The 24,128-nt window shown below is 38.3% G+C and overlaps 1 protein-coding gene across 3 annotated transcripts in view; it reads right to left on the reverse strand.

The window, feature by feature from the left end:
• Positions 1-5,733: 5,733 nt before the first annotated feature.
• CDKL5 (cyclin dependent kinase like 5) overlaps positions 5,734-24,128 on the reverse strand; it is a 71,459-nt gene continuing 53,064 nt past the window's right edge. Inside the window, exons 14-18 of one of the 3 annotated variants that reach the window (XM_079972556.1) lie at positions 21,268-21,373; positions 20,512-20,608; positions 17,113-17,235; positions 15,857-15,976; positions 5,734-12,886 (exon numbers count right to left, since the gene is read on the reverse strand). In XM_079972556.1, coding sequence (XP_079828682.1) covers positions 12,497-12,886; positions 15,857-15,976; positions 17,113-17,235; positions 20,512-20,608; positions 21,268-21,373 — 836 coding nt within the window. In that variant the 3' untranslated portion in view covers positions 5,734-12,496. Of the gene's footprint in view, positions 12,887-15,856; positions 15,977-17,112; positions 17,236-20,511; positions 20,609-21,267; positions 21,392-24,128 lie in introns of all 3 variants that reach the window. The other 2 variants (XM_079972555.1, XM_079972557.1) reach the window with 2 other exon arrangements.

The raw sequence follows: 24,128 nt of genomic DNA on the forward strand, positions 1-24,128 counted from the left end.
GCAAAATATTTGAAGGCTAGGCTCTTGGGCATCAACGGTAATGAATAATGAATTTGATTCATGGATTGGAAAAGCACTAATTCTTTAAGCTCCAGTTATTGCAGCTTCCCTTAATAGGCTGCTTGAATCCATTGAACATTGTACTCATAGTTATCCCTTTTCACTATGCAGTTGCTGCTTTAATGTGTTCATATTCAGCATCCCATGGAAGTTTTTTTTTTTTTTAACTGAAATAATTACTACTTACTTTTACAGCTAAGATTTGATATTGGGAATTGGAGCCATCCTGAATTTATTCATCTCATTGGTTTGAAGTGACAGCTTGCTTTTTTCTTTTGCCAAGGCTGTGCCTTCCCATTGCTGGACCAGAACTCCCATCATCCATGAACGTTGGCCATGCTGTCTGGGGCTGATGGGAGTTGGAGTCCACAATGTCTGGAAGACACCATCTTAGCAACCCCTGGGCTAGCACATTGCAACCATGGGTATGTTGTTGTGGCAGTTCTTGGGCTATTTTAAATAGCCCAGTTAAAACGTACCCACACAGTGGAATGGCTTCAAATGTAAAACCAAGCCTTTCCCCACTATTCATGTAAATTACAGCAGGACAACAGCAGTGCACTTTCCTGGGCTATGAGTCACTGAATCCTAGAATTGTAGAACTGGAAGGGACCCCAAGGGTCAACTGGTCCAACTCCCTGCAATGCAGAATCCTTTGAATGCTAATACTCTGAACCTGAGCAATGTGTCTTGGTTTAAATGGAATGACGACACTGGCAACCTTCTTTTACCTGACTCACACCATGTTCAAATTAGGCCTAAATGTCAATTAATCATTGTTTAACATTGCTTTATATACAATATACAAACTACTTTTGTATAACAGAATGTGTTCTTTGAACAGCTCATAAGATAAAAGGCAATACTGAAAAAGACAAAGGACTATAATTACTGGACAGCCAGTGTGGTATAATGATGGTACTTTGGATGAGGACCTGGGAGACCAGGGTTCAGTGTCCTGCCTCCTTTGGTCATGAAGCTCACTAGGTGATCTTAGACTAAAAAGGCACTCATCTCACTCTATAGGCTGAGGGAGCCGGCGTTTGTCCTCAGACAGCTTCCGGGCCATGTGGCCAGCATGACTTAAGCCGCTTCTGGTGAAACCAGAGCAACACACAGAAACGCCATTTATCTTCCCGCCGGAGTGGTACTTATTTATCTACTTGCACTTTGACATGCTTTCGAACTGCTAGGTGGGCAGGAGCTGGGACCAAACAACGGGAGCTCACCCTGTCACAGGGATTCGAACCGCCGACCTTCTGATCGGCAAGCCCTGCCTAACCTACCTCCAGGGTTGTTGGGGGGATTGAGCGGGAAAAGAAGCACATCTGCTACCTTGAGCTCCTTGGAGAAAAAGGTGGGATATGAATGAAATAAAGAAGAAAAATACCATAACAGAGACAAGGAAATACAGTACATGTCCACTCGCCTGTCCCTGCTAGCAGCTCCCAGGTGGCTGGGAAGTTGGCCACCTAGTGACACAGTTTTCATAAAACCCAATTGTACACATACAGGGAGCTTTCCCCCCTCAGAATAAAATCCTAAAAAGGCTACTGAGAAGTTACTCCCATGTAAGGGCTATAGTATTGCAAGTTAAATCATCTATGGCTGATGTAGAGAGGAAGGAAGAGAGAGGTAACAGAGAGCAATAAAAGCAGCAGCTGTGGGTTTCTAAAGATAGGTATCTGAGGAGAAAAATATATACACTTATACGACACAGACCTTTCCCCCCAATAGCATTGGGATTATGGCACCCAAATATAGAAAGTCAGTTGCTGTAGGTAACCAATCATGTTTTATTCATCTGAGCCAGCACTAGATATTAGACAGAAATTCATTTCGGTTCACATTTAAAGGTAAACCTACCATATTTGCACATTCCAAAACAATGTGTGAACTGGAAAAGAGCCAACCTTTCTGAAGTTTGCAATTCAGTTCTCCATTCATGCAGTGCAAACAAAAAAAAAAGCATATATTGTGCATAATTTATCATTGTTTTTCTCCCAATGTATTCAGGTGTCTGCAGGAAGAGCTGGTGGTATACATGATACTGTGCACTACAGATAATGGCAGTCTACCTCATATGCCTATTGGCTCAAAATGGGCACTCATTTCAAAGTAGCAACTACCTTCCCACAGACTTGTGCTTGCCAAGACCACATAACATTCTCATCTTCTAAGCACCTAGAAGCCTCAGTTCTTTTCTTGATACAAGAGCAAATGCATTATGGAGAAAGAGATTAAAATAGCCTATAAAGCACCAAAACAGCATATGTGTGAGGAAATCTAGGAAAGGAACACAGCTTGCAGAAAATGTCAAAAAGTGGGGCTGGAAAGTTGAAGCTGAACTGCATTTTCATGTTGGTGTCAAGAAGTATTAGCTCCAGTGAAATGCCATACAGAACATATTTATCATCTACCATTGAGACTGATTAAAAAGTGCTGTGACAGTTATCTCAGGAAAAGTGTAGGAAGAAGCTTGAAATAAGCACATAGCCATACCTGCAGAAGATTTTGCATATAAAGCTTCCAGAAAAGATGGAAGCTTATTTGCTATGATTAAAGGACTCATCTTAATAGGCTTCCCCATAAAGCATAAGCAATGTGGAGATAAAAATACAACCAGTTATTCAACCTGAATATATAGGCAATGCTAGCTGTTGTTTTAAAATGAAGAAACATATAACCAGTGCTTTTTTTCCGGGGCGGGGGTATGCATACCCCTAAATATTTTTTGAATCTAAGTTTGGCCTTATTGAGGGGTGGTATTTCAATATGAGTAAGAAAATGAGAGTACCCCTAAACTTTTTTTTTAGAAAAAAGGCACTGCATATAACTAGAAAGTTTCACAATAGTGGGAGAAACTAGCTCAAAACATGCCAGACATAGATGGATTCCAAAATCCACAGGCAATACTTTTATTAGGACTAACCAAAATGTCAGAAAAGAGTGATCAAGCTTTCTCCAGAACTCATCAGGATGGACGTTAAGTGAAGTGGTCTCAGGGGCAGGGAGAAGGGGAAGAAGAAGGAGGAGGAGGAGGAGGAGGAGGAGAGTTTGGATTTGATATCCCGCTTTATCACTACCCGAAGGAGTCTCAAAGCGGCTAACATTCTCCTTTCCCTTCCTCCCCCACAACAAACACTCTGTGAGGTGAGTGGGGCTGAGAGACTTCAGAGAAGTGTGACTAGCCCAAGGTCAACCAGCAGCTGCATGTGGAGGAGCGGAGACGCGAACCCGGTCCACCAGATTACGACTCCACTGCTCTTAATCACTACACCACACTGGCTCTCACAGGCAGGCAGGCAGGCAGGCAGGCAGGCAGGCAGGCAGGCAGAAAGAGGGAGGGTGTGAAGCCAGTATGCAGCTCAACTGACTAGCAGTTGAATATTACTTCAACACTGGCAATGGAATAGCATCCTCTTCAGCACTGAAAGGCAGCAGGCAAGTTTAGGGAGAGACTGACAGGTTGTGTAGGACACACAGCTCTGATCTCCTACAGAAAGGAATGGCCAAGAGGCTCAGGAGTGCTGCCAGTGCTACCTACCCCCTCAGTACTCTGTCTAATGAATATCCATGAGACCAGTGCATTTCTGTGGGCATCAATAGAATCCTAGTTCCTATCACAATTCACATTCTGATAGGGTGACCTAAGTGCAGTGGTGGAACTCATGCTTTACATGCAGAAGGTCTCAGGTTCAGCTCCCAACATCTCCAGTGAAAAGGGAACTCTGGTTGCAGACTTGGGGAAGCCCAATGTTCCTAGAGAGCAGATTATCAGGCACCAACTCATATTTGCCTCCTTCCAGTTTTCACAGATACATTGAGATCTCACTCTTCTTGTTACTGAAAAGGTCAACACAGAAGCTCCAAATTCTATCTCTCTCACACAGCTGCTCCTAGGATAGACTTGGCTTTTCGGTGTGTGCTCATACCATACATTTATTTTATCGTCTTCAGTAACAGGGCAGTTTCTGGCAGCCAAGTAGTCAAATTAGAAAGCAAGAAATCTTTATGGAACAGAAGCATCTGCATCCAACGCCATTTATAGAGGACAAAAGGTGGGTATTTCTTTCCGTAAGACATTTGCAAAGGAGGAATTATCTAAATGCTGTACTGGAAATCTGTCACTCCAGGCTAATGCATTTTATTAAACTCACCAAAATCCCAAAAAAGTGATGGCAACAAGCAATAGAGATACCTAAAGGAAATGGAAAACTTCAAACATACTGTATATCTAAATGACTGAAATGATGTGGAACACAAACTGCTGACCATGATTATACCATTTGGAATGGCAGTTATCAAGATTTTGATGAACTAGATGGTTTAATATGCAACACAGCATTGCTGCCACAAGTAACTGGCTCATCTGTTAGAAACACAGAATCAGTGAGCATACATCAGCTGACAAACATTTCCAAACCAATATTGAGAGCAATAGTTGTTCCTCAATGAAGCGGAGGATGACAAAGAGATGAAGAAAATATTGAGAACAAAAGGCTCTCCCAGATACAGAAAAGGAATTGTGAACATTAAGCCCAAGTCTGGACTTGTGTTTGACAGTCCTCTGATTTTTCCTACACAACCATCTTTGAAGCTGGGCAGTAAGTTAAGCTGTGTTTACATATGCTTCACACTAATGTGTGGAGGGAAACAGGAACATACCCCACTCCTGATGTTGTCCTGGTGATGGTCCCATCTTGGATGGCTATAAGAGTAAATGAATTCCTGGAAGAGGAGGCTATCAGTGGCTATGTCCTATCTCCACTATGGGAGGTAGTAGGTCTTTGAATATCCACTGCTGGGAACTGCCAGTAGTGAGCGCTGTTGTGCTCAGGTTCCAATTGTAGCCTTCCTCTGGGAAACTAGTTCACCACCGTAAGAACAGGATACTGGACTAGACGGGCCACTGGCCAGCTCCAGCAGGCTCTTAGGTTCTTATCCACATGTGGAATGAAAAAATGTACCCAACTGTACACATATAGGTGCTCCCTTTTGAACACCTTGCTCAACGTATGGACACTGGCTATGGCTGGGCTAATGGGACACACACAGACCCCCTGTACCTGTGTGAATAGGCCTACTGTGACATGCTCATCTGAGATTCATGGTCAACTCTAGCCTTGCCATACGTAAACCAAAGAAGTCAGTTTAATTAAGAAGAACACTAGTATTATGACACTGACATGTATCTGTATACTTCTTGCTGTTCTCTTGGCAATTTTTCTGCTTGGGGAAATTATAAGATCATAGTAATAAAGTAGATGAAACACTTGTGGGCTGTTCTGGAATGAAGCAGAAAGAAAAATGATATTCTTTTCCGGGACAGATTCTTCTTCTAGTGACCTCTGTAGCTCAGTGACCCCATGGGACGAAGATGTAAAGGGAACACTAGCATATTATGTCAGCTATACGGCTATGTCCAAAAGCAGGTCACTGTCCATTTGAGATAAAACAGGTACTATCTGAACTCAAAAGTAATGTACATAAACTGGTATCATTTAAATGTTTCAGACAAGTCAAAAATATTTCTTGGCAAATACATTCAAGGAGCTAGAGGTTCAAAAAAAGCTAAGCACAGAAGGATAAATAAAAGATCAGCAAAGGCTGAAGGAAACTTACTACAGATGCACGAAATGCTTTGGAGGACACGAGGGATGACAACCTCAGTTTTCTAGTGCAAAACCTGCATTTTTATTAAAGACATGTTTTGGAAGGCCCATTCAAAAATACATTGTGCTCAGTAAAAATGAATAATTCCCATGCTGATAATTAAAGATTAAACATAGGATCATTTCTTTCTCTCTTTCTCATACTATTTACATAAACAATAAAAATTATACAGGAGTTAAAAATGGAATACATGCCTGAAAACAATCTGATACGGTGTAAGCACAACATGATACAAAGAGTTCTATAAACACTTTACAGATGGTTTATTAACTTGGAATGAAATCTTCAAATACCCAACATATTTTCAAAATCAGTTTTAATTCAAAGATTTACATAACGTCTTTTTCATAACAGAAAGCAAGGTTGATTTTAAGTTTGCACATCTGAGATTTTCTAAAAAAGGGATAGGGAAAGTGGGTATTCTTTACTTACAATGCTTCAAAAGCCAAGAAATCTGCCTTTTTAATTAGATCTTTTGGGTTTACCTTGACTTTCCCAAAGCTATTAACTTCTCCAAGAGGCATCCTTTCCCCTATTTTTTCATCTACAATTCTTATTCAATATTTTGACAGTGGAGATCTCAGCAGTCCTGGATTTCTAAATATATTAAAAAGCCAAAGCTATTTCCCCCTGAAGATCTATATTTGGCATTCCCCCCCCCCCACTCCAGAGAACCTGAATTTATAGGTCAAAATGTACTACTATGGAATTAGTATGTCCTTCACTTTAATTCTTCTAACACTGAGGTTGGAGAAAAAGAATCTAAAGGGGGTAGATTTCCCGCCACTTACGAACTCTAAGTCCTCCCACTAGAATTCATTACAGCATGTATATTTTGCAATCTTAGAATTAGCACACATCTCAGGTGATTCTATTTGCAAATATTAAATTGTGATGCTCCATACATTTCTTAAGCCACCATGCATTTTACCGACTCTTCAAAAATAATAACCCCCACATAATGTATTTTCCACATTATGTCCTGTGGACTAAATTTTTGTGGTTTGTTGTTTTTTTTTAAAGCACATTTTAAGATAATGGTTATGCTGGAATATGATGAGAGTTAAAAATGCATGTCTCGGATAATCTAGCAAATAAATGAGCAAATGAACATCCTGGACAAAATCTAACAATGGTCTAACAACCGTTTCAGAATGGGAGATTAAATGTTTTCATATCCCCCCCCCCCGGAGCGAAAACCAAAACCAAAAGGGCAATAAAGAAATAAAGGAAGACTTTAAAGCAATTTAACAATGGGCATGCACTGAGCAGCTTAAAATTAATATAAGCACTGTCTAAAAACAGGTATGGGGAACCTGTGGCTCTCCAGACTGTCATAATTCCTGATCATTGGTCATGCTGGAATTTGGCCAGGGTTGATGGGAGTTGTAGTTCAACAACATCTGGAGGGCCACAGGTTCCCCATTCCTGACCAAAACCCCCAAAGACCGGACTCTTTAAAAAAAAAAAAAGTAAAGCAAACACCGTATTATAATTTGTTATTAACTGACCAAGAGAGGTAACTGAAAAGTCCTGTGTTGAGCAATGTCCTAGCAAACAACAACTGTGTACAACTATTTAGCTATACATTCAGTAAACATGCTCTACGAACAGCCACAAGAAGCAATGGTACTGTATTGCAGCAGCTTGTTTAAGAGAGCTTGGTCACCTTTATTTGGCTGAATGAACTTAATCGACATTTTCCAGAAGCACTGCTCATTTAATGGTAAACTTCATAGGAGTGGGCAAATCTTCTACACCGCTACGCTGAAGCGAGTGATGTCAACTTTTATTCATTACTCTTAAAAGTAAATGGAACTGTGTTCGGCTAACATATAAAATTCATTTAAGGATTTTGTTAACAAACTGGTCAGTTTTGTTTTCATGGTACTTTTATTCTATAATGCAGAATATTGATAAGTGAGTTTGTGTGAGCAGACACAAGCGGACATGTGAGGAAAGGCTCTCACACTGTTGTTACGGTAGCTGAATGAAGAGAATTCACTGGGAAATAAAGATACATTAATTTGTTTTGATAATTTGTCTGGATGCAACTGTGCTGTATTAAAGTTCTTAAACAGCAGCTGGATTATACTAGATTATACTAGGAAAAATGGCTTTTGTCCTTATCTGCTACTAATTCTTATGTGTAAGCCAGCTAGCATAATAAAAAATAACAGGAAAATGAATTTGGATACAGAAAGGCACCTTTTCTTCTAGAACATTTCCTCAACCTGGTGCCTTCTAGATGTTGAGGCCTACAATTCTCGTCAGCTCCAGAAAAGCAAAGCCAATCATCAGGAATGATGAGACGTGTACTCTAAAACATCTGAAGGGAACCAGGTTGAGGAAGGCTGTTCTAAAATAATATCTTAATTTCACAGATACTTTAATATTGTTTGAATGTTTATTGAAGACTACTGTAATATGCTTTCCTTGCAACATATACCAAGCCTAGCTCAAATAACTGCACTATAAGACAGAACCATTGTACACTCCCTGTGCATATCCATCTAATGCCTGAATAGTTGCGCCACCACAGAAGAGAAATACCCAAAAACTTATCATAGCATTACTGTTATGCAAGAGTCAGGCTACACATTCACATTCTCAGTTGAGAGTGTTTTAGGCAAAAGTCTGACTAAGTTTTATTATTCTACCTCAGAGCAAAACTAACAAACACTAGTCCAACACTCAAATAGAACTGTGACACAGATATACCTGTTCTCTGCCAATTTCACATTTGCTCTCGGTCATAATTCAATTTGGTATTTTAAGGAGCCTTAAAATATTTGGATTCCTGGTTCTTCTCTGTTGGTTATTTTACAAATGCCTTCAGTTTTAGCTGAACTACCATACAGTGTAAAAAATAAAAAGTTGGATATATTTAAGGCAGCTGGAAACTGTGGATTACTCATACTTTTGTGGTGTGGGGGGATGGCGGAATGGAAGAGAGAACATTTTAATAACTGTTTTCTATACAAAAGCCAAATGAAATACTAAAGACTGTATCAATACTTCTCTTCTAGGACATAAATGATTTTTTAAAAATATTTTTAAAAATAGTTACGAATCAGGAGCGGGAGGCTGATCACAATACTATTTGGGGATTTATATGGGAAGCCTTCTGATATAGGAGTTTAAAAACAGAACACTTTTTTTAAAAAAACACACCTGAAAACCATACCTCTTGATCTTGGGCTGAAGCTATAAAGTACTGGGTTGAAACGCTTGTAATAAATGTATGCCAAATCCAAGAAACAAGGAGTGACTGCCATTGCCCTTCCCCAGTGATCTTGTCTGTTGCTCAAAGTAGTGTGTTTTGTTTTGTTTTCTTTTTAAAAAGGGAGATATCCAATTGTGACAACCTGCTCACGTGACAAGCCAGTCTGCTAGTAGGAGTCTCATTAGCAGCGATGTGCAACAGCCAAATCCAGTGGGTGCCTGATGCTTGAAGATAACTAGCGCAACTGCCATTATTATTATAGTTGGTCACAGTTAAGCTTGTCCATTTATGCTTGTGTAATGTCAGCTCTCAAACCTCTTGCACTAAACAAGCTAGATCTCAGTCATAAATCTCGGTAATCTTTCAAATTTTAAAAACAACTTACAATTTTTTTTTAAAAAAAACTTTAAAATATGCTCGTTCCCCACATTTAACTTGCTTCTCTTTTTACTATCATCAACGTTTACCAAAATAAAAATCTCAGCAGCACGTTTACAATTTGGAAACCAAATTATACTTTCAATAAACTGTTTAGGCCGGTTTTGATGCATTTTATTGGAATATGGGCACTTTCAAACGAAATGCTATTGAATGGACAATTTTGCAAAAGTATCAAAGATTTGTTCCACAGATATTGTTAAATATATCAAGGTTTTATTTAAAATATCCCTACAATCCCACAGGAAAATGTATGCTGCCTTCCAGTAGTATACATGACACTGATTATTTTACACTAGGAATACCATCAGAGAGCAAAACACATACCTAAGTTTAGCTGCTCTATCCTTGGTAAAGCTACAGAGAGTACAGGCAAATTACTTTTCTAATCTCAGCGAAGAGAAAAGCTCACACTTGAATAATAGTTTAATGTGTAATAGGCTTTGCTCTTCTTCTGATGCTAGCAAATCTCCATTAGCCTAATAAGATTTTTGGATGTCTTAGCATATTTACAAGTCTAACATATTACAAGTTGGCTACATAAACCAAATTAAGTGCAAGGCTTTTGAAATAAGACTTACTCTTTATATTAACAGATTGGAAACTGTGTGTGTTCAAGCATGATGTACAGTTTTTATTTTAACAAAGAGAAAATTATATTATTTCTTCACTCTCTCCTGAAAGTCAGACAGATACTTTCAGGTTTATCCTTGAAAATGGCAATACTAATTTTAAATGCAACAATACAATTAATGATTTTCTGATATACTTAACTTTGATGCTAAATCTTTTCAAGGCAGAGGGCTTCCACACACGAGCCAGAAATAGCATTACAAAAAATTGTGTGTGCAAATTGCCTGCAGTGTAATAAGTATTAGTAATCAAAATGGGGTATAGCAATAATTAAACAGCTACAACTAGTGTAACGCAGACAGTACTGCTCAGAGCTGCAGTCTCAAAACAAATAGTAAGGCCAATTTGGCAGTTGGTGGGTGAAGGAGACTGTTAGAAGATAGATACTCTATTAATCAAATTGACACCCAGTTACTAAACAAACTCCATCATACGGTCTCATATTCCCCACAACACACTCATTATTTCATGTATTGTTCTAATACCTGTTTTCTAAATAGGAAACAGACACATATACTATCCTTCCAACTCAAGTTTTTGGTTTTTGCAATGAAAAACATTTTGTTCCTGCTATGAAGTCTGCTGATGCTGTTTTTAAAAATTCACATATACCTTTAATGTACTGCAAAGCTAAGAGTACATCTCTTCCATTCGCCTGTACTTCTAAATATCCGCGTAAACCAGCAAGTTTCTGCTTTTCAGGTAATCTTTTGGAGGACAAAGCAGCAAACAGCTAGAAAAACAACTAGTTGACTAAGCTATGCTTTCAAGAGTTGTGTAAGTCTGAGGAGTTAAGACTTAAAACATGTATTGTTCTGACACTATTGTCTCATTCTTTTTTCATTTATACCAGCTCCATAATGGGTCAACATTTTTCCAATTATCTTTTTTCCTGAGTTATAGTAATTGTGAGCAAACGGAATATTAGACTCTACATACACTCTGCTATAAGTCCACTTGATTTTTTAAAAATAATATTCTATAGGAAATTAGAAAACATCCAGCACTCTGAAGAGAGTGAAGCTTTAATGTCCACATAGATATTCTTATAAGTGATATAGGGGGAAATCAAACTTAGCAGAAAAAGTGTTGCTTTCCATATTCAAATATTATGTCACAGTTTTTATTAAATCTTAGAAACAAAATAGAAGTGCCACATCCTCTCTTACATTTAAATACAATATTTTACTTTCTGGTCGGTACAATTTCAAGCAAAGTGCAAAGAATACATAGAGGCCTAAAACCTTTCACCATGATTTACAGTGCTAAGTCATGCCAACTTTGGCTTGCCACTTGCAACTCCTGCTGTGGCTCTTTGGTCTTCACCTCACATATTGAACAGAAGAGGATCTGCGTTAACTTGTTAGAGGTTAGTTTTTCTGCATGGACAACTGTAACAAGGTGGGATTCTACCACGATAATGCAGATGCCCATCTTCAATTAAGAATAATGGGAAAAGCTAAGCACACATTTAGGGGGAAATATATCACTTTTCAATTGACTTTAAGGGTTTCCATTTTTGATAAGCCATTACCTGCAGAAACAAGCTAAGAGCAAAGTCTGAGAATTACTATTGTATTTTGTTTGTCAGCAACGACACTGCATCTAGTACTAGCTGGGCAAAACTTCTTACAGTTCACACTTCAATCCACATTCAGTTCCCTTTTATTAGAAGTATAATACTGCACTTTATATCACAAATGTATAAAAATATGGCAGATAGTGTCATAACAATACTTTTCTTTTAAATGAGTATATTTTTAAAAAGACAGTTATTTACCATTTATATATATCTGTGTATATATATATATATTCATATATATAATTTATGTATATAATAAAATACTCCTGATGCAATCTATGTATGTTAGTTTTTATAGAAACTACTGTAGCTGTTGCACTGCATCACAATGTTTCAAACAGCTCAAAATAACTATACATTGGAACATAAGATATGATTATAACAATACAATAGTAGATCATAAATAAATATTACAAACCCTATCAAATATGGAAGTTTAAAAAACAAATAAAAACATACAACTTAACTTTAAACCCTTATTAGGGATACAAGTGTTTCACATAAACCCCACAGTTTCTTTTTAAAAAAATTAAATCTAGGCAGCAAATTTTTTTTTCATAAGGGCACAGGTCTAAAGACATTTCTTTCAACTCTCCAAAGTGCCTATACAGACGGAGGAGTGCACTAAGCTGGAATGTAAAATGAGAGAAAAGGGCAAAAAGTTCATTCTCCCTGAAGTGCACATTCTTTTGTCATGAGATTAGATGAATGGCAATTAATAATTTCACTGCAAGATCCCTATTGGTGTGGTACCAAACAGTAGTTCCACGTATTCAATATTGCACACCTTTTATAAAGCTGAGAATTCAGTTACCACCACGATCACCAGCACTGCCATGCCCCCTGATAAAATCCCTGCAATAGCATTTCCTGGAGTATTATTACAAAGCTGTCTCTTTCAAATCATTCAAGTTTGGCATTCGGGATCTATTTGTTCGGTTGTAAGTATGGCCATTTTGCCCACTCTTAGAAGGCATCTGATCAGAGTATGAAGTCCCATCGTTGGCACTCCTGTTCACTGGGGAAACATGCCAACTGGGTTCCATCTGGCCCGGGATCTGGAGTGTGGTTCTGCCTTTTGACTGGGACTCCTGCCGTAGGTTGCTGCTGCTACTGGAGGAAACTTGACTTATGGGATGAATTCGAACTTCAGAAAAAGATGTTTTAGTTGGCTGACTTGGTAAGGGCTGGAATCGAGGTTCAGAAGGAATTGAATGGTTTGAGGATGAAGAAAGGTGCAACAACTTGCGGAGGGATTTTAAAGGCTGGCTCTAAAGAAAAAGAAGAAAACTTCATGGGCCTTGTTATTTTTATTTATTTGTACTCCCTTTTCTGCTTATAAACACCGAAAACAGCCTTTGTTCAATAATGCTTTGAGCTGTAAGTATATTATTTACAATATATTTCTTTTTCCATCCACTTTCCGCTTTTCACTCAAGAAAGTATAGTCTAGAAATACAGTGCCCCAGTATGTTTTTATAATATTCTATAGCTTTAAACACTATTGCATTTTCAGCATCTGCGTGCAGAATGAACATTTCTCTACTTGAAGATTCTGTGCTCAAATTTTGATATAAATGATAAACATTATTCTTCACTCTTCCACCAGGATTGATGATTTCTTATACAGTGGTATCTCTCGGAAGCCGAACATTTTGGTTTTTGAATGCTGGAAACCCAGAAGTAAATGCTTCCGTTTTCAAACGCGTCTTAGAAGTCGAACGGCTTCCGTTGCATTTTTTTCAATTTTCTCCACTGCAATTGCAGACTGCCCTTTGCGCCTCGGTTTTTGAATGTTTCGGAAGCCGAACAGTCTTCCAGAACCGATTACGTTTGAAAACCAAAGTACCACTTTATTATTGTTAGTTTTAGCTGCCTTCTAATAGATGCAACAGCTACATAGAGATTTTATTCAATTAATTAAAAAATACCCAAATAACAGTTGAAATAAGTTTATAAATAATGAAGCTTTTAAAAACAGCTGCTAAGACTCAAGATATTTCCAATGTAAGATCCCTGAACATCCATCTGTCTTGAATGACTAATTTCCACAAGACACTTTTAAATTATGTACTTCAATCTAGTACAACATATGGGATAATACCATAACAGCCATGCTTTGCACTTCTCAGAAGCTATGGCTTCCCAGTACCTCCAGTTCTCTATATGTGTTAAGGGGGTGTGCTTTAGCCTCCTCTCCTGAGGTCATTTTAGCATTGCTGGACAGGATGGAATGCAGATGGCAAATCAATTTATCTAGCTGAAGGGAGTTCATGTGTGTTTTGAGAGTTCATCACCTCACATTTGAAACTGAAACCTCTCCTGTACTCCTATCTATCCTTATGAGATTTTTGACTCCTCCTGGCCATGAGTCTGAGATAAGAAGTTTGGAAACTTTTGTTGCTGGTGTAACACAATGTGGCAAACAGGAAATACGGTTCATTTCAAACAAGGCAAATTTAAAGCACGGTTTCTGAAGCTGGCTTGTTGAAACTAACCACAGCTAGTGTTAACCACAATTCCAGGCTTGGATCACATGACAAACTGGCTAACTAAAGCAGAAGTGAAAGGATCTGATTGAATCTTACTGGCCATGTAGGAGGAAGAAAGGGGGAGCACTCAGTGTGGATCGTGCACATTGCACACCATGGTTTAGAGTGACATGTGAATGTGGCCAATAGCTCACTAGCAGTTATAGGATCTGGCAAATAATTCACCTATGCTTCAGAAGTGAAGTGAAGCAGAAGTTTAGGGCTATTCTTATATTTTACCGCGGAATGTAAAGGACATCAAATCATCCAAAAAAGTATGCCACTAATTGGCAAATGGAGTAGTTATTAAAGAAGCCGAGTCAGAACCTTGGGGAACTATTTCTCCTTTGAAGCTGCCAATGTCATCAGTAAAGAACAGGGGTGGAGACAGTACCTGTCCACTACTGCTGAGTAGCAGCAAAAGGAGTAGAGGTAACCATGATATGGCAGTCCAGGCAGGCTTTCCATGAAGCCTGCTAATGTCAGCACCCTGCACAAGGAAATGCTGATCATTCACGTGATCATGTGTCCTGTCTCCGCCTCAGCTGCTACCTTACACCTTTCTCTAGTATGAACATGTGGCCAGCAACTCACTTAGCTGCTGTTGAGCAGCTATGGCCAAGTACTGATTGCCTCTACCATAGGCCAAATCAACCTTTATTGATCAAACCTAAGAGGAGACCCTGCTGGCCATACTGCGGCCAGCATACTGCAATCTGGAAACCTCTCAGAAAAGGCCATTTCATCTGCAGCACCAACCCTCTGGGATACTCCCCCAAAAATGATTTGGGAAGCACCATCAGTTGCATGTTTCAAATGTCTCCTGAAAATTCAGTTCTTTAACCAGGCCTGTTTCGAGGTTTGAAAGTGTTATCTTTCTTACACTGCTGACTTGCTATAGATTTCCCCCCCAATGTATTTAATTCTGATCACAGAATGTATTCTATTCTGCCTCGGGGTATTTGCCAATAATGTAAAATAACATATAGTAGTACCTCAGAAGTTGAACGGAATCCACTCCAGAAGTCCGTTCGACTTCCAAAACATTTGGAAACCAAGGCGTGGCTTCTGATTGGCTGCAGGAAGCTCCTGCAGCCAATCAGAAGCCATGTTGGACGTTCGGGTTCCAAAGAACGTTTGCAAACCGGAACACTCACTTCTGGGTTTGCAGTGTTCAGGAGCAAAAACGTTCAGCTCCCAAGGTGTTCGGGATCCAAGGTACAACTGTATACAGTTTCTAATTACAACAACAACGAAATACTGCCCCCTGTCCAACACATTGCTGGTTACAGTGGAATTAAAGCAAAAATGGTCCTCTGGGTTGTGAGACTGGCAACAGTAACTATTCTAGGTTGATTCTGGAGGGAAGAAGGAAAGACAGTGACATCAAAACACAACGCAGCTTTATCTTCTCCCTTCAGCATTTCTCTGGTTCTTTCATCCGCTCCATCCTGCTGTTTGGCATACCTAGAGACTTGCTTGAAAGAGAGTAGGGCTGGACTAAAAACTCAGAGAAAAGTGGGTTAGAGAAGCAATGGATTCAGTCAGCATGCACTGTACTCAGTGGATGGACCAATGACCTGAATGCAATATAAGCTTCATATGTTCCTATGATATAAAGGTATATACTGGTACTTTGGGTTGCAACTTAGCAGACCTACCTACTATTCCCCTGACCTTAAACTGGAATGAAGCAACACTTTCACTTACATGACTTTGGATTTCTGTCATCTTATCAGAATGCCAATCCTTCTGCCTGCTGCCAGGGTGATTAGATGAGTGCATAGCTTTCTGTAATGCCAAAAGATCCTGACTATCACTCCCAGGCATCTGCAACACAGAAAGATTTTGGGGGATGATCAATTCCTAAGGAGTAGATGTTCCAAACTGCTTCCCTTCTCCCAGCTTCCCAGATCAAAGCAATGCAGGTGAAGCCTGTTATTGCAATGCCCCTTTAATATGTCCATACTAATAATCACATTTGTAGATGCCATGCAGATTTGTTACAACCTCCACCTTTAAGGCATTCACATGCTGTTAGTGAAATCACTGTAAGAGAGAAAGAGCAGTTAAATAAGTGCATTGTTGTGTTTCATCCTCATTTCCATAGCATTCCATACTGCTCTTAAGATCATGAGCCACCTCCACAAAAAACAAAAAACAAACATGTTTTCTTTCTTCTAAAGAAAAAAGATCAATATATGAATTGAGAGTTATCAGCCTGTTAGTTGTGCATTATTTGTGCAAGGAAACAATTTATTCCCCACCAAAGTAAAATGAAGTTTCTAATCACACAGGTTGCTAAGTAATGCTACACTAGTTGCAAGGGTAAATGATGGCTGAACTCATCACCGGGATGGTTTGAGTATTCATAGAATTATTGGGGAGGGACGAGAAATTATTGGTTAGATAGTGTTTTCTCAGCAACTAAATCTTAGGATTAAAATTTTGTTAAGACATTAAATGTAGGGAGCTTAGCCTTTATTCTGCCAATCAAAACAACAAGGCAGCTAATTACCACAAAACCTAAGGAAATTAAAGCTATTAAAAACAGACCAATATAGAGTTCTGTGGCAAATCAAGTTAATAAGAGGTTGTTTTGTTTTTCAAAGGAAAATTCTTTTTACTTAAGCCGAATGAAAGAAATGGCAAAGAAATGACTCAACTAAATAATATAAAGAAAGGATAATTTGAACATTAGTACCATGTGACTGATTTCAGATGATGTTGCATTTAATGGTTTGCTACAAACATCTATTCCTAATTTTTCAAAATATAACCATGCCACACTTCTTGGAAGTTTTGAAAACTTTGAATTTGTGGAACTGGCTCAAGATGCTTAGCTTGCATGAAGAGGCTTGTGATCCCATGGGAAAAATACATGCTGTTGTGGTCAGTAAAATAAATTTACTGAAGTATTTGTTTGTTTGTTTTAATTTAGTGCTACCATTTTTAAAAGTCAATACCATAGGTAGAGTGACTACAGGAATCTTTTTCAAAGAAGAGCTATGCTTTAAGTGATTCTTTGTACTAAAAAGAGGAAAGAGTGATTTCTTGATGCTTGGATTCTCCGCCTTGGTGGATTCTGTCTGCAATATAAGATAAAAGACTAATTGCATAAATAACAGTATAATTCAGGAGAGCTACCCATGTCTCTTATCTGCACATATATGAACACTTTAATAAGTTAGCCATTTCTTATGCCAAATCTGCTGTTATATTATTGTGGCAAGATAAGATTAATTGCTCTGCTGAATAAAAAAATGTCTATGGAAGAAACACACCTGCCCACTTAACACATTTCAAGAATGTGTCTGTCAAGAATGCATGTATTTAATAAGTTCAGAATGAATTGATTTAACCAGGCTTTGGAATTTAGCATATGAACTCTTAGCAGAATCATGATAGCTGATTTTGCATGTAGTAAGGTGCATAAAATGTTTATCAGTTTACTTACACAATGTAGGGTTTTATATCATTATTGTTTAAGATCATTATATCCAGATGCAGCAAGTGGTAAGAGAAATTAGAAAAGGGTTTACTTGCATGCAAAGTAGCAACTGACTCCTAGTATGCACTTAACTAAAGTTATAGCTAGTTTCATTTTATTAACTAAACTAATTATCAAACAATAAGAGAAAAACATCCTTCAATGAAAATGCATGTCCAAGGCTGCAATCCTAATTCCTAAGCTATAAACCTCACTGAACACAGTGAATTTAATCTGAAGTACATATGTATAGGAGTTGTGCTCTGCATATGCCTTGTAGCTGACATATGAATTTCAGAAGGAATTGTATGGGAGAAATAAATTATCTGCAGGCTATGATAAACTTAGGTGCACTACACTGTTATGTGCCAATTCTTAATCACAGGCCAGCAGTTTCAAATAAAACTGCTCAGAAAAAATAGCTCTGCTACTTAGCATCCTGAAATCTTCTTTTCATAGCAGTAGGGAGGAATCCAAAGTGACTGCAATAGAGGTGATTGTTGTTGTTTTGTTATTCTTTTATTTTTTCTGCAAATATATATTCCATACTATAATTCCCTCTTCTCACAGTGTCCAACATGCTCTCTCCCTAATTTTGTACTCAGAGTTATCCTGTGAAGTAGGTAAGACTGGATATTTAACCTGAGTTCTCCCTAGTGCTATTCCAACATATTTTAACAACTAAGCCACTCTCTTTGCCTCTGTTTCAGAAAAAAACCCAGTGATAAATGTTCTTGTGGCAAAGCATTGTGCTAGCTTGAAATAGGCAAATAAAGCTAGCACAAAATATTTTCACCGCTGAATATGAAGCAGTTGCGGCAATTATGCTGACGTCCTATAGCTGTTGATTTACACCAGTTTCTACGTACAGCTATGTGGTCCTTATTACTGTACAATGATTCATCACAATAATCGGGCACACTGATTTGTAGCTGGCTCCATAATGGCCAAAATTTTACAGATTGGCACACAAAAAGCCCCAGATCCTATGCACACCATATTGCTTATTTTCTCATTTCTGTGCCATATGACAGCTTTGCACACTGATCTAGCCATGGTGAACAGAAGCTTTGATCTAAACTGCCTCACAGACCAATATCTTGGGTTGAGTCACAATGTCTTAGCAGATTATGATCCTTTACTGCAACAATAGGTAAAGTTTTGCCAATATCTAACTTTAGATATTTCCATTATGTTAGATACATGCAACAGAAGCTAAATTCTCCTTTCAACTCATTTTTAGCCCACACCAGCAATTTCCAAGGAAACATTTCCCAGCTTTAATTTTGTCTAACTGCACTACATTATGGGTTTGTATCCATGCAATAATACTTGCTCACAAGAACAAAGATGGGTTGGCAGAAAATGGGGGAAATGGGCATGAGACTACAGAGTTTAACGAAAAGGGGTTAAATGTGAGAATGCAGATATCACAAGACCAGATAATGCTCATTCACATGAGTGTGACTTGTAGCATGCTCACCCAAAACATGGCAATTATGAAGCCGTATTAAACATGTTATCCATTTTATCCAGATTTAAATTGGTATACAGTAACAGTTAGAAAAAAGAAATCCAATGGAATTTCAACCAAACTATGTTCAAAGTTGTGTTTCCAAATGAGAATTCAGCATGCTAAATACAATAATCATTTCAGATATCAGCTATATTGTTGCAGGTGTTACAATACTATAAACATTAATGCCACTTATTTCTATGTAAATTAAATACCATTTACCAGAGAATATGAATTCTAACCATATGCTTTCACTGCACTCATTATTTGATATTAAAACAGCATATGCATGCATGTAGACGCACCCATTCTCAGACAATAATATGCTTTTTAATTAGTTAATTCCTAATACATTACCCTGTAAAATTTATGCAATAAATTATTTTCTGTGTCTAGCCTGCCTCATTCCAATTCTAGTTTAGCTATTTTATTGCCCAACTGTTTGCATAAATGCCTTTCTTTGTAAATTGATTGGAGATCTCTAAAAATCAGACCCATACAATGCTAAATACAACATTTTTTAAAATGCAGAAACCCCCCTTTTAAGCTACCTTCATTATATCTGCTGAAAGAATTTATTGTTTGAACAATACTGCACTAACTGGTATTTACTGTTTTTATCAAATGCATTTTAATCTGTTCAGCATGTCATCATGATCTGGGATCCTACTATGGTGTATTGATAATGAATGAGATTGAAGGTTATGCATGTGGGTATGATAAGACCAATCATTCCCCTCCTCCCCACACCAACCAGCCAGAACAGAGAGCATAATAGAAGCATCTCCCAAGCTATGAAACTGGTTATTCAGAGCGAGTGCAAGCCCATCCAGAATACTTTGTACTTCTACTCATGGATCAGTTTGTCTATTGACCAGCAGTACTTCTGCCTTGTCTGGATGAAGACTCAGCTTGTTAGCATTCTGTGTTTGGTCTTGCCATACTATAAACTTCAAAAGAAAATATTTCCACGGAAGTAATCCTTCAGATACTTTTGTTTCCAGATATGAATAATTATATAGCTGACAACTGTGAAACTAGTTTCCTGAGCCCAAGCGGGGGTGGCTTTAGGTATTTTTCTTGAATTACAGCACTCTACTTCCCTTGCCCACATAGTAAATTGCTTTTGATATTATAAGCTTCAAAAGCAACTTCTGATCATCTTGGAGTCAACTCTCTAACGTGAGAAATTCTGCTGGTCAGCATAAACCGATTATGTATTACTAAGTAGCTCTACAGATTTCAGCCTAAAATGTTTATATGCAGATAATCGTAAACATCTGAAAAGGAAAACTGATGCTTGATAAAACTATGACATAAAAACAAACTTTTTAAAAATAGGAAACTGAAATTACTTACCGACTGAGATTTCTTTTTCTTCTTCTTTATCGCCCTGAAAAACCCTTGCTTTTCTTTTTCCTTTAGTTGCTCAGAATGAGCATTTTCAGGACTTTTCCTTAACACAGAGGGGGAAAACAAACAAACAGAAAGCCAACTTTAGCAAAAAAAAAAAAAAAAAGTTTTTACATTGGATTATCTTATGGAGTCATCATTTTCACAGGAATGGGTATGAAGAATCTCCTCAGGCCTCAAACGTCCTAAAACATATAGGGCTGCACCTGAATTCTGATCTAGATTTTCATGATAGAAAATCAGCAGTGCAAAAAGGAAAGCAAATTTTGGGGGCCACAGGTGAGAAGTAAGACTTACCCAAACCTACAATGAGTTCTGGCAGGTGTTCCAAGTGCATTTGCTAAGGAACTCTAGGGACATGTATAGGCTGACGACATTAGCTCAGACCACTGTCCAGGGGTTTCGTGTAATCTACATGTGCTACCAATAATTTTTTTGTGTTGACTGATTATATCAACAGTACTTTGCCTAGAGGTCTAATACATTAAGAAAAACACTTGAACTTTTCACTTAAAAGATTTAAACCTTACGTTTTGGAAATTAAATAATTCACCATGAGTCTGACTTCAAACATGTTAAGAATATAGGAATACCAATGAAATGCGCAGCAATAAAAGGTTCAAGAAAATAGAAATTGTTAAGTGAACACCCTTTCCATCACCTGTTCTGTTTTTAAAACATCCCTTAAACACACCAACTTACCAGGGATCAAAAGCAGTTTGTCTCTTTGAGTGGCTTGTTACACTACTACTTTCTGCTGGCAGCGAAGGTATTCTGTTTGAGGCACTATTATCTAGGAATGTTCCCTCTGGGCGTGGAGATGGGACTGTAATTGGGGGAAAAAATAAAAATACAAAGCTGCCATATATCCATTGTCATCTGAATCTCACTAGCTTTCGTCTCTATTTACCATGCTAATTGTTTACGAAGCATAACAGCCTATCAGCATTGAGAAATGAATGAATAGACACTAGGTTTTAGCATGTGGAAAACATAACCAGCTTATCCAATTTGCTCCTGCAAGTTGGATAGCAAATTGGGAGATAGCAGCCTCAAAGTAGTCGAAACCTCTTTAGGAAATGCGGCTGAAAACTTTCAAGATAAGTTTACTTCTGAAAGAAGCATCTCAGCTATGAAATAAAACTAGTAACAAACACGAAGGGCTTAATAACAATAAACGTATAAGCATGCATAAGCAACATAGATTGCATTTAAATGAGTATGAGTATGAACAAAACATAGAACTAATATAAAGGTAAAGGTAAAGGTACCCCTGCCCATACGGGCCAGTCTTGACAGACTCTGGGGTTGTGCGCCCATCTCACTTAAGAGGCCAGGGGCCAGCGCTGTCCGGAGACACTTCCGGGTCACGTGGCCAGCGTGACATCACTGCTCTGGCCAGAGCCAGAGCCAGAGCCAGAGCCAGAGCCGCACACGGAAACGCCGTTTACCTTCCCGCTGGTAAGCGGTCCCTATTTATCTACTTGCACCCGGAGGTGCTTTCGAACTGCTAGGTTGGCAGGCGCTGGGACCGAGCAGCGGGAGCGCACCCCGCCGCAGGGATTCGAACCGCCGACCTTTCGATCGGCAAGCCCTAGGCGCTGAGGCTTTAACCCACAGCGCCACCTGCGTTATATATCAGCACATAAATGCCATTTATGGATTTGTGTATTTTTACAACCCTGAAGCTACATTTTTAAAAGTTGGTGATATTTATTCCTTTAACTTTAACAAATAAATACAATTCAAGCAAAACAACAATGCAAGAGACAATGAGAAACTTACAAAGAGGACAGGGAGGACACATCAGTAGAGAGAAGAGAAAGAAGGTAGGAAACAAAAGACAAAAAGAGTTGAAAGGTAGGTAAATCAAAAACTAATGGAAGTACTTGAGCTTTAGTACTGAAACAAATCCATACTTCTGCCAAATAAAATTTGTATGTGACTTTTCTTCCATAAAGTAAGTTTGTCCTTACACATTGACCTCCCTCTGCCCACTGCTCAACAAAAAGAACAGAGGGATTTCAAGTTTGTTAAGTATCAACCTCTTTGCCACCAAAGAATCTCAGTGAACCAATAAAATGTGACTTTGTAGAAAGTGCACATAAAGATGGAGCAGAACCGAAGAAAAAGGATAAAGAAAAATTACTACAACATTTCACTTCATGTAGGGATGCTCCAACACATATGCACAAAGCTCGCATTTGAGCAGACAGGTTAGGAGGCCAGTGTGAACGGGCAGAATTTTCTGTTGAATCAACAAGATCTGAGGCCTCTGACTGAATTCAGAATCACCTTCTACTGTAGAGCATTGGTTCTTACATGGGCAACTGACAGCAATTTATCTGTAATAATGTTAAGCACCAACAGTTGGACAAAGTATTCTATTCAAATACTCAGCATAATACAAGAGAGAATGTGGTTCCAAAGGACTACAGGCTTCTAGACTAAATCTGAAGGCACTGTAAATCTTTTTGAGTCACTTTTGTGAGAAACGTAACTAATAAATTATGATGTTGATGACATTGCTATATTGCCACAAAAAGCAAACTAAACTTCTCAAGTTGAAGAAATTAAAACCATTTTCTCCAATATCCCAATAATTTAGTAGATTCGTTTGTCTAACCAGTCCCTTAATTACACTATTTTAACTCTAATAAGAATCTTCAGGTTCTTGCACAGTGTCAATTCCTGGATGATTATTAATGTGTGTCCGTGCTGTGTGTCATTGTTGGCAATTTAGAAAAGTTAAGATGGACATGCCTGTAATTTCCAGGCCTATATTACTTAGGCACTTCAGTCTTGATATTCAACATTTAATATCACTCTCTTAGAAAGTATAACAATACTGACACAGGATAGGGAGAATAAAGCCCCTCAGTATCAAAGGGTAGCAACAGTTTTTGAAGAAAGTCATTGTGTTCCTCCAAGCTAGCTTGCTTCAATAAACCATAACTAAGATTAACTGCATAATGGGTAAACTGTGGTTAACTTAAAATGGAAGTGAAACCTTCCAGTCTCCTCCTTGCAGCCACACTGGAGAAGAAACAGCATGCATGTGTTAGGCTTACATAGGCTCCTTTCTGTAATTATAAACCAACATTTATGGTTTTGGACAAATACTACCTATGAGTCTGAATGGTCAAATTATTTATATCCAAACATAACCTGTCAGAGCTGCTCATATGTCTATATTTAGAGTAATTTAAAAAAATCTGGATAAGCTGAAGTCGTACAATATCTTGACCTAGCAATGATGCATATACAAGTGACAGAGAAAAAGGAGAGATAGGGTGCACCCCTTGTATCCAATACCAAAAGAACAGGACCCAAATATATTCAATAGGTTACAAGCAGGCGTAAACTAAATACTGAGATGGAAAACCAGAGAGAATTCAGAGGGCTACTTTAAATTTTAGCTTAAAGCCATTCCATTTCATAAACACTGCACACATATACATATATTCCATTAGTAAAATTTTTCAAATTTAAGTATATATTTGGAAGGAATAGAAAGTTTGGTATTTTAAAATACCACTAATTTCAATGGGACAGGCTGACCT

Source organism: Podarcis cretensis (assembly GCF_951804945.1).
Source record: "Podarcis cretensis genome assembly, chromosome: 4".
NCBI classification, from domain to species: domain Eukaryota; kingdom Metazoa; phylum Chordata; class Lepidosauria; order Squamata; family Lacertidae; genus Podarcis; species Podarcis cretensis.